General features: G+C 43.8%; 1 protein-coding gene across 1 annotated transcript in view; it reads right to left on the reverse strand.

Annotated features, from left to right (window-relative positions):
• The window catches only part of RFTN2 (raftlin family member 2), a 65,013-nt gene that overhangs the window by 13,196 nt on the left and 25,374 nt on the right, over positions 1-26,443 (reverse strand). Inside the window, exons 3-5 of the mRNA XM_069985343.1 lie at positions 24,619-24,730; positions 22,835-23,108; positions 4,740-4,943 (exon numbers count right to left, since the gene is read on the reverse strand). Coding sequence (XP_069841444.1) covers positions 4,740-4,943; positions 22,835-23,108; positions 24,619-24,730 — 590 coding nt within the window. The remainder of the gene's footprint in view (positions 1-4,739; positions 4,944-22,834; positions 23,109-24,618; positions 24,731-26,443) is intronic.

Here is a 26,443-nt window from a genome sequence, read left to right on the forward strand (position 1 = left end):
CCTGGAGACGGTCCCGGGACGAAGATATCAGTGCCTGAAGCCGTGTGCGCGCTGCAGAGATGAGTCCGATGCCCATAGACAATGAATGGAGCCGTAATTTTCTATGGGCATCAGACTCATCTCTGCAGTGCGCACACGGCTTCAGGCACTGATATCTTCGTCCCCGGGACCGGCTCCAGGAGTGGAACTCGCCGGAAAGGGTAAGTATCCAGGGGCTGCGCCAGGGAGTCGGGCTCTGTGTCCGCGTCCCCAGTGACAGGTTCCCTTTAAGGGGTCTCAGGGTGGGTTTACATGTACCGTATCCGCAGCAGATCTCACACTGCGATGCGATCCCTGTTATTTTCAGAGATTACATACTTGCAGCAGGATTGTCATCCGGACCCCTTAACCCCCCACCAGCCAGAGCATACATTACCTGCTCCATGCTGCAGCTGCACCTGAGGCTCCCGGTCTCCGTAGGTCCCGCTCAGCCAATCAGTGCACAGCCCTGCTGCAGTCACTGATTGGCTGAGAGGGACCTCCAGGAGCCTCAGGTGCAGCTGCAGCATGGAGCAGGTGATGTATGCTCTGGCCGGTGGGGGGGTTAAGTGGTCCGGGTGACAATCCTGCTGAGAGTATGTAATCTCTGAAAATAACAGGGAACCCTCAGAGGCTAACAGTATTATTGGGTGTCTGAAGCTGGCAGTATTAGGCGGTCTGAGGCCTTTACTATTAGGGGGTCTCTACAACTGGGGTCCCCATATGTCACCACCACTAAGACAGGCACTAACATATGTGTAGTGTATGCTCTTCTGTTATATAGTTCTGTATTCATTACATGAACTGTTGGTATATAGTCATGTATGCAATATGTCCACTGCTGGTATATAGTTATGTTTGTGGGAGGAGAAAGCGCTGTTTCAATTTTCACCTCAGGCAGCATAAAACCTATAATCGGCCCTGGCAGCAGGTAGTAAAAGTATAAAATGAAAAGTACTGTAATGTAAGCGTGAAAGCTTCTAATATAAGCGTGGAAGCTGGGCCCTTAGGATTAAAAAAATAAGATTATAATGTTATGAACTACACCTCCCAGCATGCCCTGACAGTGACAGCTATAGACCCTCAGGAACAGCTGGAAGTTGTAGTTCTCCCAACAAAATAAAAAAAAAAATGTATTTTTTAGGGAGAACTATAACTCCTAGCAGTTACTGAAGGTATATAGCTGCCAGGGCATGCTAGGAGTTGTAGTTCACAATCTATGGGGTTGGGTGTTACATTTTTTATTCATGTAAAATGAATTCTCCAGAACTATGTAACACATAACCCCATAGATGGGGAACCACAACTCCCAGTTTGCCCTGACAGCTATAAACCTTCAGGAACTGCTGGGAGTTGTAGTTCTCCCTACAAAATACAGAAGTATGTATTTTATTGTGAGAACTACAACTCCCAGCAGTTCATGAAGGTCTATAACCTCTTAAGGACCGGACCAATTTCCATTTTTGCACTTTCGTTTTTTCCTCTTTGTGTATAAAAGGCCATAGCACTTACATTTTTTCACCTATAGACCCAGATGAGCCCTTATTTTTTGCGCCACTAATTGTACTTTGCAATGACAGGAGGAATTTTTGCATAAAATATGCTGTGAAACCAGGAAAAAATTTAATGTGTGATGAAACTGAAAAAAAAGCATTTTTTTTATTTGGTAAGGTTTCATGTTTACGCTGCTCGCCCTGGGGTAAAACTGATGGTGGCTCAGTGGTTAGCACTGTAGCCTTGCACTGCTGGGGTCCTGGTTTCAAATCCCATCAAGGGCAACATCTGCAAAGAGTTTGTATGCAGGGCCGATTCTAGCTTTTCTGCCACCTGAGGCGAGAACTGACAAAGCGCCCTTCCCCCCCACCAACCGGGCGATATGGCCAAAAAATAAAATCTCGATTTTTTTTTTCCTTACATTTTGAGACAATTCTCGATTTAAATGTCGATTTTCTATTTTTATGTTAAATAAGCAGAAAAAATACACCAAGACACAGATGAAGCAGTACTAGCAGCTGTACTTGAATGAGCTGAAAAATTGCATTTTAGCATTATATCCCTGTTCCCCCACATTCCCCCTACAAGATTATCATGCCCCCTGCCCTCCCCACATTCTCTGTAATATCACCATGTGCATAGTGCCCCTCACATTCCCTGTAATATCACCATGTGCATAGTGGCCCCCACATCCCCCCTACAAGATTATCATGCCCCCTGCTCTCCCCACATTCCCTGTAATATCACCATGTGCATGGTGCCCCCCACATTCCCCCTACGAGATTATTATGCCTCCTGCCCTCCTCACATTCCCTGTAATATCACCATGCCCATAATGCCCCTCACATTCCCTGTAATATTACCATGCCTCCTGCCCTCCTCACATTCCCTGTAATATCACCATGCCCATAGTGCCCCTCACATTCCCCATACAAGAACTCCAGCACTCCCAGGTCCCCCCATTCAACATGATTAATGCCTCAGCTGAGTATCCTATCCTGTGACCTGACAGCATTCTAAACTACAGGGACCTCAGAGCAATAGTCAGGGAGAGAAGATCCAAGATCCAAGTCAGGCACAGTGCAGCATCGCAGTGTGTATGGGACAGCACTATAGATAACAGTGTGTAGTGTGTATGGGACAGCACTATAGATAACAGTGTGCGCCGTGTGTATGGGACAGCAGTATAGATAACAGTGTGCAGTGTGTATAGGACAGAACTATAGATAACAGTGTGCGCCGTGCGGTAACCAGATTTTTTAACTGTTTGAGCCACTATGGGCCCCCTGAGAGCTTCAAAACAAACAACAATCTGCAACTGCTGACCTCTGACCTCAGGAGCCAGAAAAGAGCCATAAAACGGGCTGCTCTGTTAACTCTTTCAGTACTGCAGAATGTAGAGTATTACTGTGTAGAGATGGTCCGAACCCTCCGAGGTTCGGGTTCGTATGAACCCGAACGCTCGGCATCAGATTCCCGCTGTCTGCCCGCTCCGTGGAGTGGGCGGATACAGCGGGAGGACCGCCTGGAAAACTGGGATACAGCCTATGGATATGGCTGTATCCCAGTTTTCCAGGCGGTCCTCCCGCTGGATCCGCCCGCTCCACGGAGCAGGCAGACAGCAGGAATCATTACCGAGAGTTCGGGTTCGTACGAACCCGAACCGAACTCGGTTCGGACCATCCCTATTACTGTACATCACTTACATTCTGCAATACAGAAAGAGTTAACAGCAGAGCAGAACATTACTTTTATGCCTCTTCTCCTGCTCTTGCACTATGCTGAGGTCAGCTCGGAGTTCGGCAGTGCAGAGAAGACATAATATAGCGTCCTCGCTGCTGTTAACTTTTTCTTTTCTACAGTGTGTAAGTGATGCAGAGTATAATAATTCTGCATTATTGAAAGGGTTAACAGCAGGAGACACTATATCTATGTCTTATGTGATGTGAATACCTGTGAATACGAGCCTTCCTGTGCCTCCTCAGCGCTTCTCATGAGGCAACTGACAGGAAACACGGCCGGGCACTGAGCCCTAACTAGTTGTAATGATAAGGACGCTGATGCCGCCCCCCTCAAGGGCTGTGTTATCTGCTGCCTGAGGGGAAGACTTCACCTCGCCTCATGGCAGATACGGGCCTGTTTGTATGTTCTCTCCGTGTTTGCGTTGGTTTCCTCTGGGTTTCCTCCCACACCCAAAACATACTGATATATGTATAACTTTAATTTTTTTAAAAATTTAAGTTCCTTAAAATCGCTCCATTCCCATGCTTATAGCGCTTTTATTCTTTGGTCTATGGGGCTGTTTGAGGTGTCATTTTTTTGCCATGATCTGTACTTTCTATCGGTACCGTGATTGCGCATACACGACTTTTTGATCACTTTTTATTACAATTTTTCTGAATTTGAGTGGGTCTGTGTACTTTGAAATGCCAGGGCCGATTTACAGTCCCAGTCCGGCCCTGGCTGCTACAATGTGTTGTCAGAAAAGAGAGAATCCTTTGGAGAACACACACAGGAAAGCTCACAAAAGGCAGTTTGATGGAACTGTGTCCAAGTGTAGAGAAAATATATATCTCACACAGCAAACTGTTGGGGCTGTAGAAATGGATCTAAGTAATTTTTTTAATAATGACCTAAGGAGAAAGTGAATTTTACACCAGAATAAATATACAGTAAGTATTAAAAATATATGGATAAATAACTAAAATTACTACCTCCCTGGCCACTATTATAAAAAAAAACAAATAAAAACATGCTTTCCAAAAAACCCTTTAGACCACATTGCAGTGTAAGCCTTTCCTTATTTCCTAGTTCTGGCTTTGGCTCATAATTTGCAGTGGCAATTTTCCCACAAACCATGTGTGACACCAGCCTTAAAGATATAGAGAGCAGATGAAAAGAATGTCTTGCCCGTTGGAGGTTCTGCATTACATGAACAAAAACAATAGTTTGAATGGCTTCTGTGTAATCTTTCATTTCCCTTGTGGGAAAAATGAACATTTACCTACAGGTTTCCACACAACACTATTGAAGTTAGTAGAAGGGAATTTTGTTACCAGCTTATTTAAAAGTGACCCTACCACCAAAAATGGGTTGTCCAAAATTGAAGACCCTTCAAATGATAAAAGCTGAGATTTAGTCAGCCGCTGTGGAAAATAAGGCCAGTGTTTCTATAAGACAGTTTGCATAAATTAGGCCTAATATATAAAAAGATACTGAAGTCTTACCTCTGAGCATTTCCCAGTGTACAAAAGAATCAATCAAAGAAAACCCCTGCTTGTAGTAATATGTTGTCATTTCTAGCCAGTCTGCTTCAAGGGCGCTGATTGTTGTGCCTTTTCGAGACACTTTCATTGAGAGGTTGCCTTCAATGTATTTGCAGCCACTTAGTTCATTTTCTAAGACATTAAATACAGCATATAATGTTTTACCTAGTAAAAAAGGAGACAAGTTAAAACTGTAAGTGATTTTTATCCAAAGTTTGAGACTTGGTTTTCACTGTCACCTGCCATGGAAAAGAAGGAAACAACAACTCTAAATATTTACCCTAATAATCAGAGTCCGAATTAAAAGGTTTTCTAGGCAAAACAAAAGTGTGAGAGCTTGTACGAATTGTGTGTCATGCATAACCATGTGTTCTGTGTAGTAATGCAATTGATTCCCATTAATTTGCCCATGAACAAGAGTGGTGCTACAGTATGTCTGGCAAATAGCTATTTCCTTGCAATCTATTTCCTGTGAGTAAATATAGAAATGTATACAGCTTCTCAGTTTATGCTTCCTTCCTCTGTAGTTTTCCATTTTAATTGCTGAGGCTGACCATGGGTCAAAGGGGTAATGACTCTCCTTAAGGAGAGCCCGTCTCAAGGACATGTGGAGACTTACAGACCATTGCTGCTCCACTAGGAATTCTGGGAAGAAAGAATTCCTAGTGGAGCAGCAATGGTCTGTAAGTCTCCACACGTCCTTGAGACGGGCTCTCCTTAAGGAGAGTCATTACCCCTTTGACCCACGTCAATAGACCTCTCACTAGCCAGCCAACACCCTGCTCTGCACTGATGAGGGTCAAACACCCGAAATAGCTATCTGCAGATGGGAAATCTTTCCTTTTGGAGAGATAGTTTGGCTTGGCATAAAATCTCCAGTCAATGTTCTAAGGCTCCTTGACTGAGCAAGACTTGACTTGAAGGGATATCTCTTTGCCTAAGAGGTGTGAGAGCTACTTTGCATATTCTTTCTTCTGAGGCTGACCATGAAATCCTGGAAAAAGTGGTTTACTTCAGCCTTTCTAGGTATACAACCCTGTTCAATTTTTGTACCATTAATAAACTAATTCTGTTATTCCTAATGCCTATTAACCCCTTAAGGACAGAGCCTGAAATGGCCTTAATGACAGAGACAAATTTTATGAATATGACCTGTGTCACTTTATTCATTAATAACTTCGGGATGCTTTTACCTGTCCGGCTGATTCTGAGATTGTTTTCTCGTGACATATTGTTCTCTACATTTCTGGAAAATTGGAGTCGATACGCATAACGAATCTTTATGAAAAAACCCCAAATAACGTGAAAAATGCATTTTTCCAACTTTGAAACTTTTTTGCTTATACAGAAAGTGGTTATACCACATAAATTATATATTAAATAGCATTAGCAACATGTCTACTTTATGTTGGCGGCATTTATTAACGATCTTTCATTTTTTTTAGACAATAGGAAGCTTAAAACATTAGCAGCAAATTTCCAAATTTTCAGTAAAATTTCAAAATCAGATATTTTTAGGGACCTGTTCAGGTTTAGGCTAGGTTCACACTATGTAACTGTGCGGCTGTATTTTTTATGCTGCTGTAAATGTGCGGATGAAACTACGGCCGTGGGAAAAAATAGACATGCGGCTCAAAACATACGGTCATTTACTTGGAAATCTGGTTCAACTAAAAATAACAAATAAAATCTTAAGAAAGTGATGCAAAAACCTCTGGATGCATCTGGGAAAGCAGGGAACACAGTTTACATGAATTGCTATTACCGGGGTTTGCGATCCTCTGCACTAATGTCGATGTCTCTCATGGTTAATCTATTAAAATAATAAAACACATTTTCGTTGTAATAAAGTGCCTTTCGTTGTTCACTAATTAAATTTAAACTAATCCATCATTTTGCAATTAAATATACTGTTAAAATAAATATATATATAAATAAATGTATATTTATATATATATTTATTTTTTGACTGTATATTTAATTGCACAATGATGGATTCGTTAGAATTAAATTATTGACCAACGAAACTGAATTTATTTCATCGAAAATGTGTTTTATTAATTAAATATTAATTAGTACAGGAAGCTCCATAAACCGTTAATTCATATTGCCGGCAAAAGAGCATTCTGTACTAATCATCACTTTACTTTAATGAAAACATCAAATGTTTCTTCTAATTATGTTATCACAATAGCATTATTAGAAGAAACATTTTAAATTATATGTGCGCTCAGCTGATTGGCTGATTGGCTCAGCGCACATATAATTAGCGGGTCCGCAGCACAGTGACTTCATTGTGCTGCGGACCAGCGAAGAGGACACATCGGGGTGTGTATAGAGCTCTCCCCACCCCCTCCCCAGCACTGTACCCCTCCCAGCAAGGAAGGGGGGGTCAGTTAACCCCTTCCTTGCTGGGATGGGTGCAGTCTGACATCAGTCTGGCCCCCAAGGGGTTAAGGGGGATGCAATACATCCTCCCTTAACCCCTTGGGGGCCAGACTGTAAGCAGCGATCTGTAAAGATGCTGCATACTGTAAGGTGCACAACACCGCTCACAATGATGGGTGTTGTGCTCGTGTTTGTGTGTTTTTTGTGTGTTTCTCCCTTTTTGTTTTTCAGATATCGGTATCCTGGGGATTACGTTGGATTCCGTGGACTACGTCGATGACCAGCGTTTTTTTTTTGTTTTTTTGAATAAAAAATTTTTTTAACTTGTGTCTTGTTTTTATTTCTTTACTTTATAGACTTAGTAGTGGAAGCCGTCTAATAGACGGAATCCATTACTAAGTTGGGGCCTAGTGTTAGCCGGTATAAAATGGCTAACACTAACCCCCTATTATTACCCCAGTACCCAATGCCACCAGGGGTACTGGGAAGAGCCGGGTGCCAGTGGTCCCAGAGCGTCAAAATTGGCGCTCCTGGACCAGGCGGCAGCAGGCTGGTAAGATTTAGGTTGGGGAGGGCCTAAACCAATGGCTCTTCCCACCCTGGTGTTACCAGGCTGCTGTCGTTTGGTTTTTAACCCGGCTGGTTATAAAAATAGGGGGGACCATATGCAGTTTTTTTTTAAATAAATAAATAAATAAAAGAAAAACGCATAGGGTCCCCCCTATTTTCATATCAGCCAATCAGCTGAGCGCACATATAATTCTAAATGTTTCTTCTAATAATGCTATTGTGATAACATAATTAGAAGAAACATTTGATGTTTTCATTAAAGTAAAGTGATGATTAGTACAGAATGTTTCTTCTAATAATGCTATTGTGATAACATAATTAGAAGAAACATTTGATGTTTTCATTAAAGTAAAGTGATGATTAGTACAGAATGCTCTTTTGCCGGCAATATGAATTAACGGCTTATGGAGCTTCCTGTACTAATTAATATTTAATTAATAAAACACATTTTCGATGAAATAAATTCAGTTTCGTTGTTCAATAATTTAATTCTAACGAATCCATCATTGTGCAATTAAATGTACTGTCAAAAAATAATTATATATATAAATATACATTTATTTATATATATATTTATTTTAACAGTATATTTAATTGCAAAATGATGGATTCGTTAGAATTAAATTATTGAACAACGAAAGGGACGTTATTACAAAGAAAATGTGTTTTATTAATTTAATATATTAACTATTAGAGGCATCGCCATTCGGCATCATTGCCGGCTATTTTTGAAGTACTCCGTACGGACCGCCTGTCAATCCACGGCCGCGTTTCCAGCCGCAAACAATGGTCTTGTTCATTTTTTACGGGTCCGTTTACGATTGGGCCGTAGATTTATACATAGTGTGCACTGTGCAGCCGTATATCCTATACTTTCCAGCGTACGCATGAACCACCAAAAATACCGCCGCACAATTACAGCCGCAAATACAGCCGCACACTTACATAGTCTGAACCTGGCCTTAAAGTGTATTTGAGGGGCCTGTATGTTAGAAAACCCCACAAAGCACCCCATTTCAGAAACTACACCCCCAAAACTCTGCAAAAGCACATCCAGAAAGTTTTTTTAACCCTTTACGGGAGTCACAGAAATAAAAGCTAAGTGTGTAAGAAATTAGAAAATTTTAAATTTCTGTGCAGAGATTTTATTGTAATCCAATATTTTTCATAATTATAAACCTATTACCAGAGAAATGCACCCCAATATTGATTGCTCCGTTTCTGCAGTTTATAGAAATACCCCATATGTGGCCCTATTGCGCTATTTGACGCAACCACAAGTCTCAGATATAAGGGAGTGCCTAGTGAATTTCAACGCCTCCGTTATATTTGGTAATTTTTGACCGTACCACTTCAGGTTGGCAGAGGCTCTGGGGTGCCAAAACCTAAAAAACACCCCTAAAGGGACACCATTTAGAAAACTACATCCCTCAAGGAATGTAACAAGGGTGCGGTGAGCATCTGGACCCCACAGGTGCTTCACAGATTTTCCGAACAATATGGCATGAAAAAAGAAAAATTTATTTTTTACACTAAAACGTTGTTCTAGCCTTCAATTTTTCATTTTCTTTTTGCAGTTTCTCCCGAGTACGGAAATACCCCAAATGTGGCGATAAAGCGCCAAGGGGGCGCAGGACAAGCCTCCAAAGGGAAGAAGCGCCAATTGGCTTTTGGAAGCTGAATTTCACTGGAAAGGATTTCAAGAGCCATGTCGCATTTACAGAGCCCTCGTGCTGCCAAGACGCTGGAAACCCCCCACAAGTGACCCCATTCTAGAAACTACACCCCTCAAGGAATCTAACAAGGGGTTCAGTGAGCATATGGACCCCACTGGTGACGGGCACAAATGTGGAACAATGTAAGGTAATATTTTCATTTTTTACTTTCATGGCACAAATGTGCCTGTCATCAAGGGGTCAATATCCTCACTGCACCCCTTGTTAGATTCCTTGAGGGGTGTAGTTTCCAGAATGGGGTCACTTGTGGGGGGTTTACAGTGTTTTGGCAGCACAAGGGCTCTGTAAATGCAACATGGCGTTCATCATCCATTCTAGCCAAATCCAACCTCCAAAATCCAAATGGTGCTCCTTCCCTTCGGAGGCTTGCCCTGCGCCCACATGGCGCTTTATGTCCACATGTGGGGTATTTATGGACTCTTTTAACCCCTTGTGAAAATGATAAATTCAAGGCTAAACCAACATTATAGTGTAAAAAATGTAATATTTCATTTTCACGCCACATTGTTCCACATTTGTGCCCGTCACCAGTGGGGTCCATATGCTCACTACACCCCTTGTTACATTCCTTGAGGTGTGTAGTTTCCATAATGGGGTCACTTGTCGGGGGTTTCAACTGTCTTGGAAACACAGGGGCCTTTTGAATGCAACATGGCCCCTCGAAATCCATTCCATCCAAATCCAGCCTTCAAAAACCAAATGGCGCTCCTTCCCTTCGGAGGCTTACCCTGCACCCGCATGGCGCTTTATGTCCACATGTGGGGTATTTCCGTACTCAGGGGAAATTGCGCTACACATTTAGTGTTTTTTTTTATCTTTTAGCCCCTTGTGAAAATGAAAAAATCATGACAAGATTAATGATTGAGAGTAAAAATTTTACAAAAATTACACTAAATGTTGGTCTAGCGTTGATTTTTTCCATTTCCACAAGGGGTTAAAAAAGAAAATGAACACAAAACGTGTAGGGTAGTTTCCCCTGAGTACGAAAATACCCCACATGTGGGCATTATGTGCCATATGGGCACAGGGCAAGCCACCAAAGGGACAGAGCGCCATTTAGAGGCTGGAATGGAGGATGGAGGCCATGTCGCAAATTCAAAGCTCCTGTGCTGCCAGGACAGTAGAAACCCCCAACAAGTGACCCCATTCTGGAAACTACACCCCATATGGAATCTAACAAGGGGTGCAGTGAGCATATGGACCCCACTGGTGACAGGCACTTACGTAGAACATGTGCCGAGAAAATAAAAAATACCATTTTTTTCATATTCACGTCCCAAATGTGGCCGTCACCAGGGGGCCATATCCCCGCTGCCCCCCTTGTTAGATTCCTTATGGGGTGTAGTTTCCAGAATGGGGTCACTTGTGGGGGGTTTCTACTGTCCTGGCAGCACAGAGGCTTTGTAATTGCATCATGGCATCCTCTAATGGGAATGGCGGCCATACCTATTTAGCTGGGGAAAAGGGACAATTCTAATTTATTTGGGGGTATTAGGCCAATTATTGGTTTATAAGGTTAAAAATTACAGGTGTACATCAAACTCAATCTGTGTTGATCCAGAGGAAGGCAAAAAAACCTTGTGAGGCAGATGACAGTAGCTTTATCACAGGGGAAAAATTCCTTCCCGACTCCATAATGGCGATCAGAATAATCCCTGGATCAACGTGACCCCTGAAATAGGAATAAGGGACGGAATTTAGAAAATGTAGAACTCCAATGACGTGTGGTACGCCTTGAAGAGATCCAGCATGCAGAGGCCGGGGGGATCTGGACAGGTGGCACACTGGAAAATGGTGTCCTTCCTGATCCCCCTGTTATGCCACACTCTGCACTTCTTCTGGGGTCTCCTGTTCTCCAGTGTGGGGGATGTCACCTGGAAAATGTTGCCCTGGTGCGATACGGGGTCCTTCATATCCAGAAGCGCTGGGTCCGCTCCATGGCTGCTAAATATAAGGACACTATTACTGCTTCTGATATTTTCGGATCGTGCTGCAAGCTACAGTAGAGCGGGCAGCGAGGGACCGGAAGAGGGGGTGCTGGTATAAAAGTTATCCCCGTACGGGTGGTAACCTTTATCCAGCAGTGGGAAGATCAGTTCCCGGACGATCTTCCCACTAACTCCGAGGATGGGGGGAGGGGGCATCTGGGGGCATCTGGGGGCTGGATTCGAGTGTCCCTTCCTACATACACTCTAAGGGTACGTGCACACTGCGGAATGACGAAGGATAACCCTTCGTCCATTCCACAGCTGGCACTCACCGTCGGACGGATGCAGGTGCACGTCTCCATCCGTGTCATAGACTCCATTCTATGCACGGGCGGATTCTGCCCTCTGTCCAATGTGTTCATTCTTTGGATGGACGATGGAATCCGCCCATGCATAGATTGGAGTCTATGACACGGGTGGAGACACGCGCCTGCATTAGTCCGCCGGCGGGTGCAAGCTGTGGAATGCACAAAGGGTTATCCTTCGCCATTCTGCAGTGTGCACATACCCTAAATCTGTAAGTGTACCCTGGGGTACTCTCACAGAGTTTGTAGAATTTCACGCCATACCGCCATCTCTTATTGGGACGGTACTGGCAGAAAAGATGTGTCTGGGGGGGAGCGTACGCTACGCTACCCCCAGACACGTCACTGGATGATGAGGATGAGGATGAATGGAGGAAAGAAGGATCCCCCCATTCATCCTCACTGGCTGTTTCGGTGTCGGAGGCAATAATAACGTATGCGTCCGACGCCGAAATCACCCTGGGGGCCATCTTTATACGGGTATTGGTATATGGGCTATGTAGTGGTGTAGTGTCAAACTTTATTCAATGTAGTGTGGTGTAATGTAGTGTTTTTTACGTGTTTTTTTACAGTAAGTATTAAAAAAAAAACCTACGCTAATAAAGGAGTTGCTGATACGTGCCGCACTTATGTGCGGCACTTATCAGCAGACCGTGGCAGTAGGATATAGAAAAAAAACACCCTACGCCAAAAAGGAGGAGTTGCTGATTAGCAGCGCACTTTTTCGTGCGATGCTGATCAACACTCAGCGGCGATAGGGTGCGGAAAATAGAAAAAAAAAAATTTGGAAAAAAAAATAAAACTTTTTCTACATTCTGAACATCCATGTAGCTGCTGACAAGTGTATTACACATATCAGCCGCTAGAGGGCAGCAGAGCGCAAAATCCGGAAAAAGCCGACGCTGGAGCCGAAAAAAGACGATGGGGACCACCAGAAATAGCCCAAGACCCGATGGAATGACGGAGGACGCCGTGAACCCGGAAGACGCCGATCAGGACCCCGGGACAGGTCAGTAATGTACAAATACCTGCTCTGGACCCCTCAGCTACCTAGCTGAGGGGTCCAGAGCAGGTATTTACTATTTTTGTGGACTCCGATCGCCGTGCCACCGGCCCGATCGCCGTTCACGGCGATCGGGCCGGTGGCACCGTGACCACCATTACTTTTTACAGTAATGGCGGTCGGTGCCGTCCTCGGACAGCACCTACCGCCTTTTTTTTCCGGGTCATCGGGTGATCAGCCAATAGCGGCGATCGTAAGCACGGGGGGTGTTAAGCACCCCCCGTGCCGAGAAGCTAAGATGGCCTGCTATGATTTATAGCAGGCCATCTTCCCCGATCGCTGTGTGGGAACACACAGCGATCGGGGAAACATCGGGCGTAAATTTACGCCCTGATGCGTTAAGTACCAGGGCGCGAGGGCGTAAATTTACGCCCGATGTCGTTAAGGGGTTAAATAAAATAACAATCTGTGTCAGAAAGCAAAAATGAAAAGTCACATTTTTAAGGAAGAATATTTTCCTTTCACAGTCAATTCTATATTTTAGTTTTGCATTAAGAAGACCGTCTGTCAGTTCTCTATAATTCTCAGAGCCATACACATGGGCTATGTGCACACTATGTTCTTTTTTTGAAAAGAAGAGACGCTCATTGCAATGAAAAATAAAAGCGCTATAAAAGTCACAGTTTGCAAAGCTATAAAATTGTGTTTTCTTTCTAAGTTCAAGTGTCAAAGAGACAATGCTAAGCTACAGCATGCACAAGTCCTAACTACCCCACCCCTCTCTGTCTTGCATGATTTCCCCACCCCTTCTCACCAAGGTAAGGGTATGTTCATATCTCGTTTTTAGCCGCATGTCGGGCTACACGGCAGAAATCAGTGAAAAAAGGATGCTGCCATGCAGACCGACGTGCGGCCAACGGCCCCATTGACTTAAATGAGCAGGACGGAGTCATTATGTGACTGTGTTCTGCTCATTTGCGGGACGTACACTGCTTTTGTGCAGGACTCAAAAGCGTGGTCGACTACGCTTTTGAGTCCTGCACAAAAGCCATTTACGTCCCGCAAATGAGCAGAACACAGTCACATAATGACTCCGTCCTGCTCATTAAAGTCAATGTGGCCGTCATGTGGCCGTCGGCCGCACGTCGGGCTGCGCGGCAGCATCCTTTTTTTACTGATTTCTGCCGTGTAGCCCGACATGCGGCTAAAAACGAGATGTGAACATACCCTAAGGTGGTTTGGTCTATACAGGAATAAGATACACATATGCCTAAATAACTAGCATACTTCTGCATAATATCAAAGAATATCTAATGAAAATGATCTGTATTTGAACATTTGAAATATTTGTAGTTAGGAATCTTATATTGTTAGTTTAATATAGAACTGCTTAATTTGGTTACTTGAGACTCAATTGAAATGCAAGCTGTACAAAGTTTAGGATATTCAGGACACGATTCTGCCTTCACAAACAGTTCTTGGAGCCCTGGATATTTCGTCATGATGAGAGAAGAAAAGCATCCTGCTAAAGTCCTGAAATGGACGAGTCTTCTTAATATGCCTAACTGGGCATAATATGGGACTCAAACTTATCTAACAGCTAACTTTAGATTGGAATGACATAAACTAGCATTGGCAAAACCTGTTTTGGTAATAAAATATAACCTTCACCAACTATTACAGATTTTTTATTTTTTTTTACAGATTTGGGCTAATCCAAACTATTTCTGTTCAGGAGTCAGACCATGGTTACTTTAATTCTGAAGATTTAAGAATTACCCAACCAACCTTCCCCTTCTATCTACAGAAAGTGGCAGTCAGTCTATTGCTGGGCTCTGCCTCACAGAAAAAGTATTACAGACACTATATACAGAAACAAATAGTAAATAAATGGATACACACACACACACACAAGTGGATGTTAAAGTGAAACTGTCACCCCCTTTGTGCATTCTGACATCTGTACACAGGTGTAAAGGGTAAATTTAGCGGTTTTCATACCTGATTTTATATCATACGTCATGGTGCTTGTTCAAGTAAAAAGTGTCCTTTTATCAACTGCAGATTGTGTAAAGTGGGCTGGGCCTCGTGGCATTAGCGCCACTTAGCCCCGCCCACAATGCCACAGTTGGCTCTGCCCCCTTGCCGGCCATTGGAACAGGCTGGCCGAAAGGTCTAGACCCCACCCCCTTTACGTCGACCAACCAATGGGCGGGTTGACTGTGCCGTTATGGGTGGGGCTAAGTGGCGCTAGTGCCATGAGGCCACACCCACTTAATACAATCTGCAGTTGATAAAAGGACACTTTTTACTTAACCCCTTAAGGACCGGGCCTAAAATGGCCTTAAGGACCGGAGCAAATTTTATGAATATGACCTGTGTCACTTTATTCATTAATAATTTCGGGATGCTTCTGAGATAGTTTCCTCGTGACATATTGTACTTCACATTTCTTGTAAATTGGAGTCGATACTTATAACGAATCTTTATGAAAAAAACCAAAATAACGTGAAAAATTGTAAAAAAAATGCATTTTTCCAACTTTAAACCTTTTCTGCTTATACAGAAAATGGTTATGCCACATAAATTATATATTAAATAGCATTAGCAACATGTCTACTTTATGTTGGCAGCATTTATTAAACTATATTTCATTTTTTTTTTAGACAATAGTAAGCGTAAAACATTAGCAGCAAATTTCCAAATTTTCAGTAAAATTTAAAAATCAGATATTTTTAGGGACCTGTTCAGGTTAAAAGTGTATTTGAGGGGCCTGTATGTTAGAAAGCCCCACAAACCACCCCATTTCAGAAACTGCACCCCCCAAACTCTGCAAAAGCAGATCCAGAAAGTTTTTTAACCCTTTAGGGGAGTCACAGAAATAAAAGCTAAGTGTGTAAGAAATTTGAAAATTTTAATTTTCTGTGCAGAGATTTTATTGTAATCCAATATTTTTCATAATTATAAACTTATTACCAGAGAAATGCACCCCAATATTTATTGCCCCATTTCTGCAGTTTATAGAAATACCCCATATGTGACCCTATTGCGCTATTTGACGCAACCACAAGCCTCAGATATAAGGGAGCGCCTAGTGCATTTCAATGGCTCCGTTATATTTGGTCATTTCTGACTGTATCACTTCAGCTTGGCAGAGGCTCTGGGGTGCCAAAACCTAAAAAACACCACTAAAGGGACACCATTCAGAAAACTACACCCCTCAAGGAATGTAACTAGGGGTGCGGTGAGCATCTGGACCCCACAGGTGCTTCACAGATTTTCCCAACAATATGGCCTGAAAAAAGACAAAAGTATTTTTTACACTAAAACGTTGTTCTAGACTTCAATTTTTCATTTTCACAAAGGGATAAAAGGAAAAAAAAACACAAAACATGTAGCGCAGTTTCTCCCGAGTACGGAAATACCCCACATGTGGACATAAAGTGCCAAGCGGGCGCAGGACGAGCCTCCAAAGGGAAGGAGCGCCAATTGGCTTTTGGAAGCTGGATTTCACTGGAATGGATTTCAAGGGCCACGTCGCATTTACAGAGCCCTCGTGCTGCCAAAACACTGGAAACCCCCCACAAGTGACCCCATTCTGGAAACTACACCCCTCAAGGAATCTAACAAGGGGTGCAGTGAGCATATGGACCCTACTGGTGACGGGCACAAATGTGGAACAATGTGACGTGAAAGTGAAAAATTTCATTTTTTCACTTTCACGGCACAAATGTGCTCGTCATCAAGGGGTCCATATCCTCATTGCACCCCTTGTTAGATTCCTTGAGGGGTGTAGTTTCCAGAATGGGGTCACTTGTGGGGGGTTTCCAGTGTTTTGGCAGCACGAGGGCTCTGTAAATGCGACGTGGCCCTTGAAATCCATTCCAGTGAAATCCAGCAAGGGCTCTATAAATGCGACATGGCGTTCATCATCCATTCTAGCCAAATCCAACCTCCAAAATCCAAATGGCGCTCCTTCCCTTTCGGAGGCTTGCCCTGCACCCACATGGCGCTTTATGTCCACATGTGGGGTATGTACGGACTAGGGGGAAATTGCTCTAAACATTTTGTGTGTTTTTTTCTCTTTTAACCCCTTGTGAAAATGATAAATTCAAGGCTAGACCAACATTATAGTGTAAAAAATGTAATATTTCATTTTCATGCCACATTGTTCCATATTTGTGCCCGTCACCAGTGGGGTCCATATGCTCACTACACCCCTTGTTACATTCCCTGAGGGGTGTAGTTTCCATAATGGGGTCACTTGTGGGGGGTTTCAACTGTCTTGGCAACACAGGGGCCTTTTAAATGCAACATGGCCCCTCGAAATTCATTCCAGCCAAATCCAGCCTCAAAAAACCAAATGGCGCTCCTTCCCTTTGGAGGCTTACCCTGCACCCGCATGGAGCTTTATGTCCACATGTGGGGTATTTCCGTACTCAGGGGAAATTGCTCTACAAATTTTGTGTTTTTTTTATTTTTTAGCCCCTTGTGAAAATGAAAAAATCAAGACAAGATCAATGATTTAGAGTAAAAATTTAAAACAAATTACACCAAATGTTGGTCTAGCCTTGATTTTTTTCCATTTCCACAAGGGGTTAAAAAAGAAAATAAACGCAAAGCGTGTAGGGTAATTTCCCCTGAGTACGAAAATACCCCACATGTGGACATAATGTGCCATATGGGCACAGGGCAAGCCACCAAAGGGACAGAGCGCCATTTAGAGGCTGGAATGGAGGATGGAGGCCATGTCGCAATTACAAAGCTCCTGTGCTGCCAGGACAGTAGAAACCCCCCACAAGTGACCCCATTCTGGAAACTACACCCCATAAGGAATCTAACAAGGGGTGCAGTGAGCATATGGACCCCACTGGTAACAGGCACATATGTAGAACATTATCCCCGTACAGGTAGAAGTTATCCCTGTACAGGTGGTGGTAACCTTTATCCAGCAGTGGGAAGATCAGTTCCCGAACGATCTCCCCACTAACTTCGAGGATGGGGGGGGGGGCATCTGGGGGCTCGATTTGGGTGTCCCTTCCTTCATACACTCTAAGTGCATGTGCACACTGCGGAATGGCGAAGGATAACCCTTTGTGCATTCCGCAGCTGGCACCCACCGGCAGACTGATGCGGGCGCGCGTCTCCGTCCGTGTCATAGACTCCATTATATGCACGGGCAGATTCCGCTCTCCGTCAAATGTGTTCATTCTTTGGACGGACGATGGAATCCGCCCAAGCATAACATGGAGTCTATGACACGGGTGGAGACGCGCGCCTGCATCAGTCCGCCGGCGGGTGCCAGCTGCGGAATGCACAAAGGGTTATCCTTCGCCATTCCGCAGTGTGCACGTACCCTAAATCTGTAAGTGTACCCTGAGGTACTCTCACAGAGTTTGTAGAATTTCACGCCATACCGTGATCTCTTATTGGGACGGTACTGGCGGAAAAGACGTTTCTGGGGGGCAGCGTACGCTACGCTACCCCCAGATACGTCATTGGATGATGAGGATGAGGATAAATGGAGGAACAAAGGACCCCCCCTTTCATCCTCACTGGCTGTTTTGGTGTCGGAGGCAATAATAGCGTATGCGTCCGACACCGAAAACACCCTGGGGGCCATCTTTATACGGGGATTGGTATATGGGGTATGTAGTGGTGTAGTGTAAAACTTTATTCCGTGTAGTGTAATGGTGTTTTTTACATGTTTTTTTAACATTAAGTATAAAAAAAAAAACTACGCCAAGAAAGGAGTTGCTGATAAATGCCGCACTTATGTGCGGCACTTATAAGCAGACCGTGGCTGTAGGATATAGGGAAAAAAAACACTCTACGCCAAAAAGGAGGAGTTGCTGATCAGCGGCGCACTTACGTGCGATGCTGATCAGCACTCAGCGGCGATAGGGTGCGGAAAATAGAAAAAAAAAATTGGGAAAAAAAAAAAAAAAATCTTTCTTCAACCCTATAGCTACTGATATGTGTATTATATACACTTATCAGCCGCTAGGGGGCAGTAGAACGCCAATTCCGGAAAAAGCCGAAGTTTGACGACGCTGGAGCCGATGATTACCGATGGGGACCGCCGGAAAAAGACGAAGACGCCGGCGAAGACGATGACGCGTTCGGAACCCGGAAGATGCGTTCGGAACCCGGAAGACGCGATCGGGACGCTGGATCCGGTGAGTATGGGTCAATACCTGCTCTGGACACCTCAGCTACCTAGCTGAGGTGTCCACAGCAGGTATTTAACCCTTTCATGGGGTACTTATATCGCCGTGATCGGCCGGCCGCTCCTGGCCGGCCGGTCCCGGCGATCGGGACGTGGCACCGTGGCCACCGTTACTTTTAACAGTAATGGCGGTCGGTGTCGTCCTCGGACAGCACCGACCGCCATTGCTTTCCGGGCCATCGGGTCACCGGTGACCCGGAAAGCTGCAGATCGCCGCCATATGCTGATCTGAATTGATCAGCCAATAGCGGCGATCGTCAGCACGGGAGGGGTTAATCACCCCCCGTGCCGACAAGCAGGGATGGCCTGCTATACATTGCGTTAAGGCACGGGTTTTGGGGGCGTACACTTACGCCCGTGGTCGTTAAGGGGTTAAACAAGCAAATATGATATAAAATATGATATAAAATAAGGTATGAAAACCGCTAAATTTACCCTTTACACCTGTGTAGAGATGTCAGAATGCACAAAGGGGGTGACAGTGTCACTTTAAATTATCTATTGTTTTTAACGGTCTATTCGCATTTTGGCTTTAAAAAATTGACCGTTTACATCTGTTTGCTTCCATCAGCATCAATTTGCATATCCATTTATATTTCTTCCTTATTTCTCTCCTCTTCTGCGCATGTTCAGTGAAAAAGAATTATGATAATAGATAACTAACAAACAGGCATGAACGGAAATACTTTAGGTTTAAATTTGTCATCATTGATTATATTGTTAAAAAAAAAGGGTTCTTTCCGTCCGTGTTCATGTACAAATTTTATGACCATTAAAAATAACTGAACTGAATAACTGCATAAAAACATGAACACTTTCTTCCATAAACAGCACCACGCTTGTCTTCTGTTTGGCTATGTTCACACAACGTCAAAAATAGAGATTTTGCTATTTAAAATAACGTCTGTTTTTGCCACGATTTAACTGACTGCAATGTTAATACACTGAAGTCAACAGAAAGAAAGACGTCCAATGCACAAAATGTAATGAATAACGGATGTTTTTACCACGGATTTCAAAATAATGAACATAATCATTATTTTCGGACGTCTTTTGCAAACAGCGGACATTTTTATTAGTTGCTCACACGCAGTTTTCCTTTTTTCACCGTTCTTTCTCCGTTTTAACTATTAAATTCAATGGACTTTTCAATTAAGCCACATCCAAAGCCACACTCATGGAATAATGTACCAACAGCCGTCAATGCACAAAGGGGAGGCCAGGCTGCTAAATGACGTCCGTTATTTTAGACTCAAAATGACGGACGTCATTTTAAACGGAGCTCACAAAATGTTGTGTGAACATAGCCTTTGGGTGTCATTTTGCAGCTTAGTTCCTTCGAAGTGAATGGAGCTGAATTGCAATACCAGACACAACCTGGGGACAGGTGTGGTGCTGTTTTTGCAGGAAAGTAGTTGTGCTTTTCCAATCCTGGATAATCCCTTTGAGAAGATGAAATTTAAAGTGTGGGCTTTGTACAATGTTAACCATGCTTTGCTGAAATCAAGCTTCTGAAAATATAAAAAAAATAATTACATAGAAGATTGTCGGCAGAAAAAAACCACTTGGTCCATCTAGTCTGCCCTTTTAGTATTTTCTTTCTTATTATCTTAGGATAGATGTATTAGGGCCGTTTCTTGCACCGGGCGGGCCAGGCGACAGCACGGGGCGCGGACAGTTAGGGGGCGCTGGTGGCACTCCCGGGACCTCACACAGCCTTGGTTGGATAGCGCACCAGCGCCCCCACACCCAGACAGTCACCCGGGCACCCGGCAGCCCCCCCACCCCAGTCTGCCGCCGGGATAATGTGTGGAGGAGGAGGAGGGGGGGGGGTCAGGGGGGATAATGTGTGGAGGATGAGGAGGGGGGGTCAGTGGGGGATAATGTGTGGAGGGGGGGTCAGGGGGGATAATGTGTGGAGGAGGAGGGGGGGTCAGGGGGGATAATGTATGGAGGAGGGGGGTTAGTGGGGATAATGTGTGGAGGAGGAGGGGGGGTCGGGGGGATAATGTGTGGAGGAGGAGGGGGGTCAGGGGGGGATAATGTGTGGAGGAGGAGGGGGGTTCAGGGGGGGATAATGTGTGGAGGAGGAGGGGGGGTCAGTGGGGGATAATGTGTGGAGGAGGAGGGGGGGTCAGGGGGGGATAATGTGTGGAGGAGGAGGGGTGGGTCAGGGGGGATAATGTGTGGAGGAGGAGGGGGGTCAGGGGGGGATAATGTGTGGTGGAGGAGGAGGGGGGTCAGGGGGGATAATGTATGGAGGAGGGGGTCAGGGAGGGATAATGTATGGAGGAGGAGGGGTGGTCAGGGGGGACAATGTATGGAGAAGGGGGTCAGGGGGGGATAATGTATGGAGAAGGGGGTCAGGGGGGGATAATGTATGGAGGAGGGGGTCAGGGGGGATAATGTATGGAGGAGGAGGAGGGGTCAGGGGGGATAATGTGTGGAGAAGGGGGGGATAGTGTGTGGAGGAGGAGGGGGATCAGGGGGGATAGTGTGTAGAGGAGGAGGGGGATCAGGGGGGATAGTGTGTGGAGGAGGGGGTGTCAGGGGGGAAAGTGTGTGGGGGGATGGGGTACAGATGGGGTAGTGTGTGTGTGTGTGTGTGTGTGTGTGTGGAGGGGGTCAAGTGGGGTAGTGTATTTGGGGATGGTGGTCAGGTTATTTGCAGGCAGGAGGGGAACTTTATTACTATGGTGGGTCTAGCAGGAGGCATTATTTCTATATAGGAGGCACAGCAGAGGAAGCATTATTACTATTTGGAAGGCACACTGAGGGCATTATTACTATATGGGGGCACAGCAGAGGACATTATTACTATTTGGAAGGCACAGCAGGGGATCCTATATACAGGGGACAACCCACATAGCTACTAGCCTTACTGCACATGACACAAAAAAGTGGAAGTTGTAAAAGTGCGGAGCCTAAGATGTTTGTCTGGCAGGTCCAGAAGAGACGAATTGTAGCTTCAAGAAATCTTCCTGGTGGTCTGGGCCGGATGGAGAGGAAAAGGAAAGTGACGCCTCAGATCAAAGAAGACGTCACCTGTGAGTTACTGTATGACTTTAGAAAGGTTGGGTAACTATGACATAAAACCCGCACTGCTTTTTCTAGCAACAACCCAAATAAATCACTTGGGGGGGCGCTTTTATGAAGATTCGCCCTGTATTCAAAATTACCTAGAAACTGCCCTGAGATGTATGTTTATCCCAGGCGTGTTTAAATTCTGTTATTGTAGATTTACCAACCACCAGTAAAATAATATTTTCTCACATTGCTCAGTGCTCAGAGCTCCGTTTTTTTTAACTAAAAATACTCCCCTCTTGAACCTTATTTAGTTCTTTAACATACTTAAAGGTTTCAATCATGTCCCCCCTTTCCCTTCTTTCCTCCAGACTATACAGATTCAAATCCTTAAGTCTTTCCTGATATGGTTTATGCCTCACACCCTCCACCATTTTTGTAGCCCGTCTTTGGACCCATTCTATTCTATCAATGTCCTTTTTTAGATGAGGTCTCCAGAACTGGACACAGTATTCCAGATGTGGCCTCACCAGAGCTCTATACAGCAGGATCACAATCTCCCTCTTCCTACTGGTTATACCTCTAGCTATACACCCCAGCAAACGATTTGCTTTCCCCACCGTCTGGTTGCGCTGGTGACTCATTTTAAGGCTGTCCGATATCATTACCTCTAAATCCTTCTCTTCTGAAGTCTTTTCCAACACAGTACTGCCGTACTTGCACTTGTGCATTCTAGAGCAATATGAAATTCTAAAGGTATGTTAATGAATTGCATTTAAAATTGTATTTATAAATTATATATTCAGATTATACCTTGACATTTTCTTAATTTTGTTAATGTCCCTTCATCTGAGAATACAGAGTCTTGGAAGCTTTCATTTCCCAAATTAATTTCTTCATCTATTCCACTTTCTGAAGATTGTCCACTGATAGTTCCTTCTGTCCGTCTTTTATAGGCATCCTCATTGGAATTTTTGCTGCTGTTTTGTTCTTGTTTTTGTACATCCACTAGAGTATTTGTAGACTGATGAAAATGCTTTGTTATGAATCCAACAAACCTCATCCCTTTTCTGGATGCATCATTCACCTGCACAAAAAAGTTATAGTAAAATACTAACAAGTAAAAAGTATTAAAAAAAAGGGGAAGCTTACTTCAAACTGAGCTCAGCCGCCGGAAGTCAGCTGCAGAGAGCATCTCTTGCTTCAGGTTGTGCTGCCCTTCTCTTCAGAGACAGTGCTCTACCGTACTCTCGCGAGAGTGCCATGACATCAGATTTCTGGCAGCTGAGCTTTGTTTTGGCAGTGGGGGCAAAGAAGGAACTTTTTGGAACTATGACATATTGGTCTATCATGGATAATTATTCTCATCTGTAGTATTAAAGATTGAACTTTTACAGTACATGTAATTACAGTATATGTAGTTGCACATAATAGCATCAGATAGGGGGCCTTAAAAATGTTTCCCCTAAGGTCAAGAAATTCCCAGTTATTCCATATATTTTACCATATTTTATAGACTATACTGTTTTGATACATCTAAGTAATGGTTTCTGCATATTATTTGGTCAGTATTTTTAGCCAAAATCAGAAGTGGGTCTAAAACACAAATAGGTGAAAATCCTTCCATTTTAGTTTATCTCTGTGTCAGTTCCACTCCTTGTTTCTAAGATATACATAGCACAATTAAATAATAATAAATAAACTTAATAATATAGCCATATTTACTCAACAGATTTTTCATATGGAAAAACCCAATAAAGGGTTTGCAAGAGAATGCCTATTGGAATATGGATTTTGAATCCATGGTGGAATTTCCAATTAAATCAAAGGGTTTGACATGGATTTCAGTTTAGAATATGTGCCAAAATTTATGTGCAAATTCCATCATGGGAACATTTCCTTACAGTTAACATGCAATTAGTAACAAAGTCATTGTTATAACTTTGAAAATCTAAATCAACAGTAGATGTGATATAAAGCAAGTTAGCAATTTACCTTTATTATTATTATTATTATTATTATTATTATTATTATTATTTCTTAGTTATCATGGAAAACACAGCACTTCCTGTGTTTAGACTATCCCCCCCCCCCCCCCCCCCCCCCAAAAAAAAAGGCTAAAGTCTACAGGAGGTCTCGTGTTTCCCAGGTCATCTACATGCTCACAGAGAAGGCAGTCATGTGATTGATGGACACATTGAGCTGTGACAGTCTGTACTGGCCAGGAATTTATGTGTTTAGACAGTCTAAACACAGGAAGTTCCATGTTTGCCAGGTCATCTACACGCTCACAGAGAAGGCAGTCATGTGATTGATGGACAACTTGAGCCATGACTCCCTGTACTGTCTGGGCCTTCATGTGTTTAATCTCTTTTTTTTCAACCAGTACAAGACTAAAAAGCAGCCTTCAGGAGACTGGACCTGGATTTCAGATATATTTTAAGTATAGCTTTATTTTAATGCATGATTAAAATAAAAAAATACAATAATAATAATAATAAATGTAAATTACTAACTTGCTTTATTTCACATCTACTGTCGAAAGTTGTAACAGTGAAACTTTTAAGAATTTGTAATATTGAAAAAGGGAGCAATACTTTTTCTAGTAGAATTTTCATGCCTTCATTTGTCAGAGCTTCATATAGCGACATCCATTCCTCAATAACAAGACTGGCCTGTTTTTGTCCTGTGGATACTGCATGCTTTTGACTGAAATAAAGAAAAAAATTATGTCATTATTGACCCCTTTATGACCAAAGATCATTAATGCACTAATGTCCAGGTCACACTGTTCCTTCTCGCCTTCTATGAGCTGTAACGCTTTTATTATTGTTTTTTATTATTATTATTTCTTTCTGATATATAATTTTAAAACATCAGCTATCCTGATGCCGAATCCCTCCGGCCGTCCTGAGTGCCGGCCTCCCTCTTCAGCGTCATCAGATGCTTAGCCGCGATTGGCTGAGCCGCCAATCGCGGCTGAGCAGCCGATGACGCGGCAGAGGGTGGCCGGCACTCAGGACGGCCGGAGGGATTCGGCCGGGCCGTCCGAAGACATCGCTGACTGAAGATCGGAGACGAGTCGGCACGTGACAGGTATGTATAGCGCACCACACTTCTGGGTACACGGGTGGGGGTGGTGGAACATGGGGAAGGGGGCCATTCACAGACATAACATACATTACAAACTTTGTAATGTGTGTTATTCTGTGAATAATTGTTTACCGCCGCACTACCCCTTTAAAGCCGGTAATTCATATTCTCGGTAATAGAGCTTTCTGTAATAATTAATACTTTACTTTAATGAAAACATCAAATGTTTCTTCTAATTATGCTTTCACAATAGCATTATTAGCATTATTAGAAGAAACATTTTCATTCATATGTGCGGTCAGCCGATTGGCTGAGCGCACATATAAAGAGCCGGTCCGCAGCAAAGTGACTTCATTGTGCCACGGACGGCGAAGAGAGAAGATGGAAGATAGAAGAGAGAAGATCAAGACATAAAGCTCTCCCCACCCCCTGCACTGCACCGATCCAAGAAAGGAAGGGGGGATCACTTAACCCCTTCCTTGCTGGTATGGGTGCAGTTTGACATCAGTCTGGCCCCCAAGGGGTTAAGGGGGATGCAATACATCCTCCCCTAACCCATTGGGGGCCAGACTGTAAGCAGCGATCTGTAAAGATGCTGCATACTGTAAGGTGCACAACACCGCTCGCAATGATGGGTGTTGTGCTCCTGTTTGTGTGTTTTTTTGTGTGTTTCTCCCATTTTTTTTTTTAGATATCGGTATCCTGTGGATTACGTCAGATTCAATGGACTACGTCGATGACCACCGGTTGTTTGGATTTTTTTTTAAACAAAATGGTCAATGAGGGGTTTAGGGGTGTTTTTATTTGGAGCGTCAAAATTGGCGCTCCTGTACTGGGCGGCAGCAGGCTGGTAAGATTTAGGCTGGGGAGGGCCTAAACCAATGGCTCTTCTCACCCTGGTGTTGCCAGGCTGCTGTTGCTTGGTTTTTAACCCGGCTGGTTATGAAAATAGGGGGAACCCTACTCGTTTTTTGTTTTTTTTAAATAAATAAATAATTTAAAGAAAACGCATAGGGTCTCCCGTATTTTCATAGCATCTCATAGCATAGCATCTTTACAGATCGCTGCTTACAGTCTGGCCCCCAAGGGGTTAAGGGAGGATGTATTGCATCCCCCTTAACCCCTTGGGGGCCAGACTGATGTCAAACTGCACCCATACCAGCAAGGAAGGGGTTAAGTGACCCCCCTTTCTTGCTGGGATGGGTGCAGGGGAGTGGGTGGGGAGAGCTTTATACTCACCCTCTGATGTCTTGATCTTCTCTCTTCTATCTTCTCTCTCTTCTATATTCTCTCTTCGCTGTCCGCAGCACAATGAAGTCAATGAAGTCG

This window comes from Dendropsophus ebraccatus, chromosome 9, assembly GCF_027789765.1.
Source record: "Dendropsophus ebraccatus isolate aDenEbr1 chromosome 9, aDenEbr1.pat, whole genome shotgun sequence".
Taxonomy (NCBI): domain Eukaryota; kingdom Metazoa; phylum Chordata; class Amphibia; order Anura; family Hylidae; genus Dendropsophus; species Dendropsophus ebraccatus.